The sequence below is a fragment of the Pelobates fuscus genome, chromosome 1 (assembly GCF_036172605.1).
Source record: "Pelobates fuscus isolate aPelFus1 chromosome 1, aPelFus1.pri, whole genome shotgun sequence".
Classification (NCBI taxonomy): Eukaryota; Metazoa; Chordata; class Amphibia; order Anura; family Pelobatidae; genus Pelobates; species Pelobates fuscus.
In genome coordinates, this window is record NC_086317.1 from 440,999,228 (window position 1) to 441,010,375 (window position 11,148).

Genomic DNA, 11,148 nt, shown 5'->3' on the forward strand with positions numbered 1-11,148 from the left:
GCAATGCAAATAGGAGGCAGCCATATTTTTTCATAAGACTGAAAAGTAGCATGGATCTTCACCAGCACTTCCTATTTTCATCTTCCTGATGTCCTTCTCAGACCTGCAATTGGTAAGTTTACATCTGAAAACACAACTGCACCAATCACAGCTCTGTATGAGTAACCAGTAAAAATGCGGTCTAGTAACTGACAGACGCATTCACCAATAGTAAGTCAGCAAGGGACAGACAACAGGAAACACAAGACTGTGTCGAAAACAGGAAGTGATGGGGGCGGAACCTGTGGCTCGGATTCAGTAAGTGGAATATAGAAAATACGGTTACATCACTGACTGAAAAAGGTTAGCTTTAAAACTCAAGGGGCCCATCATATAATCTATGTAGTAGAGGGAGTATAAAAATGGGAGGGGGGGGGGGGGGAGAAGGGGAAGAAATTCCAACAGTATCGTTCTGCTTATTGTGCAAAGATTTTAGGTTCCGGTACAAGCAATTCTGTGGAAATTATTTAAAGACAATTAGCAGTTACCATGGAAATTAAGGGACTCAAGATTCCATTGGTACAATTTTAAGTACTTAAGATTTTAAAGATCATCGAAGCAAGTTCAAAAGCAGAATAAATTCGCATTTATACTGTAAACAATATAAAATGGTCTGAAATCTAATTGTAGGCCACAAGAGCCTAATGAGAAAACATTCCCTATGTTGGGATGTTTTTAGAACCAATATTTTTGCCTAATATTGACTTGCATTTTAGTGGATAACTCAGGAAATATAATCCCTGCTTCTCTTCCACAAAAGTTGCTACATATATACACGCTCCGTTAAAACTGAGGATAACACATGTGCATTATTTATGAGACAGACAGACAGACAGTTTGTGTTAGGGTGGGATTGTGTATATGGAGTGGATATATAAGTCTACCAGCCGTTTTAGGAGCACCGGAATTTAGGAAAACTGTAAATTGTTTAAGATGAGATGGGCTCTTCTGCCAACATAAAGGCAGACAAAAAAAAAATAAAAAATGGTGGCTTGCATGCTCAGGCAAAGACTAACTTCCAGTTCCTGACCAAGATACTGGCAAACAACTTTTGTGCGTGTCAGAACAGAACACACTCAGTGTATTTATGATCATTTATTGTAGAAAACAAAAAAGGCAGCTATAAGACCAGATCTCACCTAGTTATCATCTTTATCCCAAAATAACAGCACCGAAAAGAAATTTAAAAATGATCAAATTATGGACTCCATGAACAGACCCTTTAAGGTTTTTAAATCAAGTCTATCCTTGAATTCATTATTGCAGGAATTTAAGGCTGGGGAGATCACCTTTGGACAGGTAAAAGCCAATTTGATTGGTGTCCATGGTGATCGCTCGCATTTCAAACTTTGCACCAATTTTAAGAACGTGATACTTTGACAAGTGTCCCGATTGTGTATTACAGTATAGTTCTAGGATTTAAAGACATTTGAAAATATTAACATTTGCCAACACAGGGCTGTCTCAAAAGAAATGTTACTTTTTTTTTTCAGTACTAAACATTTAGAAAAGGAAAGGCGCTTGCCCATTTTGTAAGAGTGTATTAAGAAATTACTTCAAGGATTCCATAGTATATCCATGTAAAGTAGCAGATTCAGCAAGAGTTTATGGGAAATAATTACATTAAACAAATATTGCCACCACAGCATCCTGTGAGTCAACAGTAAACTCTTCAAATGCATTAGACAAAGCTTGTTAGCCAGGCCACACAGTGCTGAATATGGTGCAGCAACTATCAACAACAAACCGAAAAGAAAACCTACACAATCTATGTAGTGATAAGGCAACACATTATTTATTTAAGAAAAAAGGGGTTTATTCAATTATACCGTAAAGGAAGGAGTAATTACAATGCAACAGCAAACATTAGGGCCAAAATGTCACAGCTTAAAAAAAAATCCTTTATGTGAGCCTTCCAAAATAATCACTTTACTGCAGCACACATTATTCGCAGATAAGTCAACATGACAAAAAAATAAAAAAATATATATTTTATTATCAATAAATTTCATAAATATATATAAAATACACACACACACACACAAATAGTTCCCCCCCCCCACCCCCACCAGTAAAAAATAAAAAAAAGTTTATTTACAATCTTCATTGGATGCATAGTAGTTGGAGTATACTTTTTTTATTTTTTATTTGATGGTTTAGGCACTAAAATAAAGCATAAGCAGTTTAAAAAGGACACAAACCCCAACGGAAAATGAATTCAGATTCCTTGACATCAACTTAGCCAACTCCTAACCACTATATACAGGTCCAATATACTTTCCATTTTCCAAACATGCATCGCAAAGTACATATCAAGAAATAATTACTGAACGCATAGCACTCATGCATCAGTCTATACAATAAAAATTTAAAATTGGCGATTTTAAAATCATGAATATGGGTAGAGAGCAAAAAAAAAAAGGAAATAATTAAGTTAAAAAAAAAAAAGTTTGTGTTCTGGAAAGTAGCATGGCGGGAGGTGGGAATGCAATCCCTTATTTATGAGGATATGGATATTATTTGCTATGCAATTCCCTTTGCCCTATGCTTACGTAATACATACTGGCGTTTATATTTAGATACAGACAGAGAACATCTCACTTTCTATTTCTTACGAAGATAGCAGACATGACTGGACCACAACTTAGCATACTGCAATTGTACCTCATGTAAAAATATACCCTAGTCTCAGACAAAATATAAGCTCTTCTGCACAAACCATTCCCTCCTCTCATGTACACCTTCTATAACAAACTATGTTATGGTTTGCCTTTTGTATAATAATGATAAAAAAAAATTATATTATTTATAATATATATATATATATATATATATATAAAACACACACACACACACACACACACACACACACCCTCCCTCCCCCCCGAAAAACAAGATTCCAATACAAAATAGGCACACAGGACTGTGCCCGATTGTGTCTCTTTCGAGTAGACCACACAGTTATTGAAATGCCAGAGTTCCAACGGTTTTTAAACTACAATTCCCAGAAATCATTTCCAGTCACATGTATTTACCATCAAATTACACTAGCTTTGGATTGAACCTCTGCATTGTTCTTTGCTTACACAAAAAAAGGATAGGAATCTCTAAAATACAAATTTTGTGATAATGTTAGTATGTGAAAGGCTGCAAAATCTGCAACAAACTACCACACAGACAGACATTTTACAGTTCGATAGCAGCAACCCATACCCACAATACATTTTGGAACAATACTACAGCGTCCTTAAGGGGTATATTGAAAGAGACGAGAAAAAAAAAAAAAAACCTGCATTAGCCAATAAAAGTACAGTACATCATATGAACTCTGATATACATAGCTTAAACATATATTGCATATAAATGAATATATGTTCTTCGTTATCAAGGTAAAGTAGCAGATCAGCTACAAAAATTAAACAGCCATATTCCATTTATTTTTGAGATAGCGTATATAAGGGAAACCATACGTCAATCAAGCATTTCCCCAGCTTAGAAAAAACACTTTCGCAGCCATACACTGGCCAGGGCATGTACACACCATGGCAATTTGTTCATTTCTATTGTAACATGTGTGGGCCCCGCACCAATGTCTCTCTTAACACCTCTCTGCATGTTGTTAATCCAGCTCTACAAAAACACTCTTCTCCACGACTTCTTATAAAAGTCTGCGTAAAAGGCTATAAATTCCACGTTAAATACACAAAATAGATTAGCACCCACAATAAATGCCTGCATCATGAAAACAGACAGATGTTGACTTGTTGCACTGTCATGATTTATTGCTTTTTAATAAAGCTCTACACTTCAACACAAACACTTGGTAGCTAATGCAAATATTATGACTTTTGTGGACGCAGCAAAGCTTAAATAGAATTGGTGCTTTAAAAAAAATAAAAAAAAAAGGGACATCCACCTTGTGCTAAAAATGATGCTGAGGTGACTTTTTAGCTGGGTGGGTAAGAGCATATAGAAGGCGGGCAGAGAAAAATCAATATGGTAGCTGTGCCAAGGTCCAACGTGCTAAGCCAAATTTTACTGCAATACGATGCAGTATGAGGTACTTCTAACGTGGGGGGGGGGGGGGGGGGGGGTGCAGTGCCCAGTATCAGAATGCCAGACTTTGCAGTGGTATTTATCCTCCAAGCTCTGAAATGCTGCATTCGATATTTTCTGTGCCATGCTTTAAGCAGTGGAGGTGACCCCTTGATTAGGCTGGGTGTTTCTGCATGCCATGAGGGGTTTTTTTAAATGCTGTCCATGCAGCTGTGCTGCTGATGCAAGAGGCACACCTCCTGTGTGAAGAGTTCTTGAATTTAAGATTCTACTGAATGCCTCAATACACAAAAAGACTGCATAAAAAAGAAAAAACAAATTCACTCTAGTGAATTCCTTTACAAAATATCAATTTTCAGAATTTCTGTCACGGTCTCTTTGAAGACAACCGTACAGGAATATGTATCTAAGCTGCTTTAAGCAAACAAAAATTTCATAAAAATTTCAGAAATTTGAATATATTGTGGTTTGTAATACACCAAGTATGTAGGGTTTTGGGGTTGATAAAATTTACAACATTTCTGTTGCACTTTGCATTGGTTTTTTTATTTTATTTATTTATTTTTACTTCTTGCCCACTACCTGAGGCTTTTAACCCCAGCAGCCTAGAACATACAGTTTCCCATACATAAAAAATAAAAATTAGGATAAAACACTATGCAGCTGACTTTTTTTTATGTATTTGAAGTCATTCATTAAATTCAGAACCAGATGTGAATATTTTTTGGGTTAGAAAGTGGATAGTGGTCCAGCTGTTGTATCACCTCAACTAATTTGATGCAACTTATGGTCTGGGTGGGTCTACCTTTTAGCCATCCCCGACTGGAAAAAAAATATACAGTATATACACACACACACACACACACGTTTGACCACAAGATAAGCAATATTTACAAAGGTCAGGAATTTAACTGCTGCTAAGACATAAAAATCCAAATGAATGTAGGGCAGCCTCTATGGCAGGTATAGTTCTGTAACATGAACGGAGTGTTAAAAAGTGCTATAGACAAGTTAAAGCCAATGTGTGATACCCCCGGGCCCCAGATGTCAAAGACCAAGTAACATTCAAGGAAACGTGGTTGATAAGAACTGTAGTGCCAGGGGTTGGCCATCACTGCATCAGACTGGCAGTTGTTGAAGTTTACAACATTCTATGTTAGGAATGATCTGCTGCAGTGAATAACTGTATCATTCCAAGATTTACTGCACTACAACACACATTAGGGAATTGTGCGATGGGCCTTTAAAAACCACTTAACGCATTCATTGCCGCAGTGGAGAATAAGGGCATGTCATTCCCCCCTTCCAGTCACCTTAGTTGACGCGGAGTACGAATTGGCAGGGGGCAGGTGCTTGGGAAGAGAACAGCAGAATACCATGCAGAGATGAATTAAGCCTTTATCAGTTTAATTGGCCTGGGAGTGTGCTTTCTGGTACTGAAATGGTTAAGGAAAATAAGGGTCCAAAGGGAATGCTCTATTGCTTCCCGGAAGGTATGGATCTCTCTAACCTGCCTACTGACAGATGCTTGCAAACATCCAAGAAGAAGAAAAAAAAAAAAACACATTATATATATTTATATACATAGCCCTAGTTCATTAACCACTTCACTGCCAGAAAGAAAGGGCTACTAACCTCTGTTCTCCAGACAGACGAGGTCTAACTGTCCCAAGAAAGATGCCGAGTGCCTTTTCAGTAGGGTGCAAAGGATCCCCCCCTTTTACATTCTTGCTGAGCTACCTCTTGCAGAGTGATGACCGGCTTTAGGACCACCCCGCCACCGGCGGTAGCTGGAAGGCAGGGCACAGCGCGGCCGCCGTAGACACACTCTAGACACCTGCTGGAGGCGTGGATCCCCAGGCACATGATAAGGCACATTGCAGGTCCTGCTCTCCCCGGTGAATGCTCACTGTATGGCTGGGAGTGATGAGCCAATGCAGCCATAGGTAGACCTATACAGATCCCCCATCCCCACCTCTTACTACCATAAAACTAATAAACACTGGGAGTTGGTTAAAAGTAAGTAAAGTATTACCTTTTACATAAGGTCTACAGTAATAATAATGATTTTTAGGAAAAAAAAAAAATTGCATAATAGCCCTGCCCCAGTCCCATCAGTGATATAATAACCCTGCAATTTATCCAACGCAAAGTGCAAGAATGTTATCCCTTTAAAAAGCTACAGCTGTGTTCCATATCTAACTAATTGCAATCAATATTTCTCAGAATCTTTGTTATACCAGAAGATAAACTGTTAGTAAGGTCTCTCTGATGTAGCGGGCTGGGGCTTTCTACAAGAGGAAGTGAAAGCTTCTTTATAAACCTTTTAATTACTTAGTAGGAATATTGGGATGCACGCACCTACATATTATTGCAAACAAGCTCATCCCTCAATGCCATCTATGGGAGTGAGGTGTTTTAAAAAAAAAAAAAAAAAAAAAAAAAAAAAAAGTAATGTCAGCATTTTAGAAAAGTAAAAAAAAAAAAAAATAAGTGCTGCAGTGACTGACATTGGAACGCCATCTGTAGTAGATTGCAACTCCCAGCACGCACAGCCAGCCAATACCTGCCTGACATTATGGGAACTGCATTCCACCGCAGCTGGCACGCCAAAAGTGTTAGCCTTCAGTGTTATAATCAGTTTGCAATTAAATATATATATATATATATATATATATATATATATATATATATATATATATATATATATATATATTTTTTTTTTTTTTAACCATCATAAAAGAGAAAAATATATTAAATCTGGTCATGTGGTTTAACACAATTAAGTTTAACTTTTGCTGAGATATGCAATAGATTTTAACTTATACAATTAAATACTATTAAAAGTGACCCATATCACCATTTAATAGTCTCAAAGATTCAGAGATTTAGATGGGGGAACATTGCTCAATAATTTGGCATACAAATGGTTTAATCAGGGAGGGGGGCTGTGCGCCCTTCAGTCTCCAGCTCTTAATGCTGAGTCACAAATAGCACCCTATAGACAGAAAAACCCCAATGGCATGCCCTTTAAAATTAGTTCGGTCTATGCATTTATCCATCCTTGCAGCAGATGGGACCTGGATCTTCAGTGCAATCACACAGGAATTTGGAAAGCAAATGCCACACATTTGTGCTACTATATTATCACTCTGCATCACACCTATCTAAAATAGAACTGATAATATTCCCAAAATGAGCAATAATAGCTTCTGGAGTACCCCAGCCTGCAAGGAAAATGCGAACAGACTGCTGTATTAAGGAAGGAATCCCTGGCACATACTAGGTTGCACACCCCTCAAAATAGCAACAACAGAAAAAAAAAAATGAAAAAAAAAAATGAAAAAAAAAAAAAATTACATTTAAAACTAATCAGACAGTCAGTATCCCACACATTGAATAAAAACTTTGCAACAATGTTTCTTACTGCAGTGAGCCCCAAATCCAGTGATTTAACACACTTCATACTATACCTGCATTTAACCTGGTCATCACAGATTCCCCCTTTTTGTAGCCAACATGTACCTTTTATATTCCCAATGCTGAATGGCAGTGGTATGAGGATACCTACCAAATCTGTTGTAGTCTTGTCTTGTCCCTTGGATAGTACCATTGGGGAATATTTCTAAGTGAAAGCCAGTCCTGCAATAGAGCTGTCTCCTTCTGTGGATCCCCTTTAAGTGTTCCAAGTCAGTGACTGCAGATCCCCTGGGCAGCCCTGCTACTTCAGACTGACCCAGGTGGTCACTTAACAGCACAGGGGTATCCACAGGCAATACGGGTACATTCCCAAAAGACACTGCATCCTGCACACCAAAATAGTTCCCAACTTCACCCAGGGGAGCCATCAAATCTCTCTGCCTTTCCCGGTAAACAGAGGAAAATGATGATGGTGCTAGACCCAGGGAAATGATCAGGTATTAAAACAGATCTTTAGGGAAAAAAAAAACACAAACGTATATATAGATATTGTATCCCCTTGGAAAAAAAGGGGGTGGGGATGTCCTCTCTTCAATCCATTCAGTGCATCAATAATAATAAAATATATTTAAAAAAAAAAAAAAAAAAACTAAAATATTCTGTTCGGAGTGCTGCAAGCTCAAGGTCAAACCTCTGTTAGTCTAAGAAGGCAACACTTTTTCTCGCACACATGGACATATTTATCAAGGCACCTACCACCCCCCTCCCCTAGATAGATCTCAGCAGGCAATGAGGTCTTCAGCCCATCCAATGGCAGGCAGGGCAAAAATCCGTACTTGCTCCATTTGCTTTAAGATTCCCAGTGCTCATAGCAACTTAAATACCCAGGCGGTGTGTGGATTTTGTTTTAAGATGCACAGACTACGTCAGAATGTATGGATCCTGATTCCCCAACACATGCGCTGTTTTGACTCCCTATAACAGACTGCATAGATCAGCATGGAATCCTGCAAGAGGGGGAATGAAATGACAGGGCTGGGGGGCAGCCAGGGGGCAGGGGGGGATGCTGGGAAACTTTTCAGGTGCAGGGCAGGTAATCCAGTGGTGATGGTTGCTGGAAGGTGGGCTGGCTGAGAACAGGTGTTTGTGCTGTGCACAGCTAGCTCCCTGGGAAGTCTTGCTCTCCAGCTCTGAGGCTGCGGCTGCTGCTGACTGAGGCTCTCCATCCAGCGCGCAGAGTGGCGCAGCAGCAGGCATTGGGCTGGGTTTAAGGTAGCCTCGCTCCCTGCCAAAGCCGCCTCCTCCCGGGTCCTACAGCCCGCCGGCTACGCTGCATGCAATGCCACACATGCTGACTGCTCTGCGGCAAGGCATGCAGATACCCAGTGCAGCCTCATGTCTCTCTCGCTCTCTCTGCCGGGCCATGCGGGACAGCCCCGCTCAGCAACATCGCACTGCAGCCGGGGGAGGAGAGACTCCCCTCAATATCCACCATTAACTTGAGTAGGGAGAAAATGACCAGCAACTTGTGTAAATCTCACAGCCCCTTCTATCTGGACAGAGCAGAGTTTGGTGTAGAAAAATAAAAACAATTCTAGTGCAAAGTTCTAAAAGTGGAACAATCAGCAGCAACATTCCATGGTTTCCATAGTAACTGCTCCACCTTTAGAACTTTGCCCCTGCATTAATCTTCCCATGCATTCCATATAGTAGCCATCAGATATTTATAATGTGTGTTATTTTTCCCCATAATGATTTTTTTATATGTCTATTCGATTTGGTGTTCTATCGAGTGCTTTAGGGGTGTATTTCAAATCATATCATTCTCGGCCAGAGAGACAGCCCTCAAGACGTGTGCCACAGGCTGCTAAGAAGCATGATCAAAATAAGTGCAGTGATTTCTGTACAGGGGATTTTCGTTTTAAAGGATAATCGAAAATAATTATTGTCTGCTACTGTAATGGTTCTTATCCTGTAGCCTATACTATTTGGCTGGCTGAGCGTCATGGGAAATTGACTTTATTAACAAATAGGTTGCCAAGCTTATTCGTTACTGCCATATGGATTTGAACATATCTGGGTGTAGCTCTGTATGCATATTTTAACTTACTGGCTTATCAAATGCATGTCTCTTTAACCCCTTAAGGACCAAACTTCTGGAATAAAAGGGAATCATGACATGTCATGTGTCCTTAAGGGGTTAAATAATTTTTTATATTACTAATTAAGCCCAAGAGTTGACTTTATGCCATATTACACATGCATGGTGCATCTTAATACAGCAGCCTAGACAATATTACTTGAAAATCTCCCAGCTACAATTTAGCCTAGGCACTGAAGGGTTAAAGTTGTTGCAGAGTAATGGTAAATTGACCAAACCCAATCTAAAGAACAGTTGGCAGACACCTTTTGTACTTCTCACAAGCCTCTCAGACAATAGTATATCCTCTCCTGGAGGAAGGCAAATAGTTCCAACTCACATGTTACAATAGGAGATTACTGTGGGATACAGAGAAAATCACACGTTTTAATTAATGCATTCTACATGATAATTACTAAGGGGGGACATTTACAATGCAGTGAATATCTGAAAAGTGTAAACTTTAATTCTGTATTTAGGATGACCTCATTTCCTCTTATATATCCTATATTCTGTAATAATGTGTTGCATTGATAAGTGTTCCTCAAAGCAGTCCAGCACTGCATCAGTTAACAGGGAACTACAGGAGCAACTGTTTTTGCACAGTATATATATATATATATATATATATATATATATATATATATATATATATATATATATATAATTTTTTTTTATTTTTTTTTTATTTTTTTGTATTTTTTTTTTTTCTAAATGCAATAATTCCATATTTTAGAGTACTGGTAATTTATTATTTGCTATTTATCTAAAATTACTTTTTTTCTACATCAGTGTAACATATTATGCTGAAATAGAAAAATACTGTCATTGCAATCTTATGTGTAATGACTTTATTCACTAAACCATGTGAATCATTAATAAAGGAACTGCAAATGTTATCACAAAATAACAAGTTGAATAAAATCTCCAGCTTAACTATTTTTCCATCTTTTTTTTTTATCCCACAATAATACATTTCAGTGTCCCCTTTGCCTATATGGTTTTAGATTTGTAACACCATTGCACTTGATAGCTTCACTACAGTATTTAGAGTAGTATATATATTTTTATTTTAAAGCATTACTCCAAGGACTATAACCACTATAGCCCTGGGACATCATACAGTAAGTATTCAAACTATTTTAGTACATTCAGACAATGTATCTGGATCCCAGAGACAAGGCATATTGCGGTGGTTGTGGTGCTTGGAGTGTTCATTCAAAGTGGGAATGTTTGCACGATTTCTACTAAGTTGCTTAATATGTGTCTTCTTAAATTAGAAACACATCTAAATAATTGACCTGCTCCCACAGTCACTTAGCACCCAGAAAAGCCAGAATAGTGCACTCATGATACATTCCTATAAATACTGAATTCTGAATTTTACCTGTAGGATAACTTATCCTTGCCAAAGGCATGAAAACCTGCTGGGCTACCCTAGGCCAATGACATCTACAATCAGGTAAACACAGGGTTAAGCCCTAAAGTGTGAT

General features: G+C 38.4%; 1 protein-coding gene across 2 annotated transcripts in view; it reads right to left on the reverse strand.

Annotated features, from left to right (window-relative positions):
- The window catches only part of FGF9 (fibroblast growth factor 9), a 32,346-nt gene extending 24,361 nt beyond the window's left edge, over positions 1 to 7,985 (reverse strand). The window contains exon 1 of one of the 2 annotated variants that reach the window (XM_063444892.1): positions 7,667 to 7,985. In XM_063444892.1, coding sequence (XP_063300962.1) covers positions 7,667 to 7,943 — 277 coding nt within the window. In that variant the 5' untranslated portion in view covers positions 7,944 to 7,985. Of the gene's footprint in view, positions 1 to 5,730; positions 5,811 to 7,666 lie in introns of those variants that run through there. The other variant, XM_063444893.1, reaches the window with a different exon arrangement.
- Between the last annotated feature and the right edge of the window lie 3,163 nt (positions 7,986 to 11,148).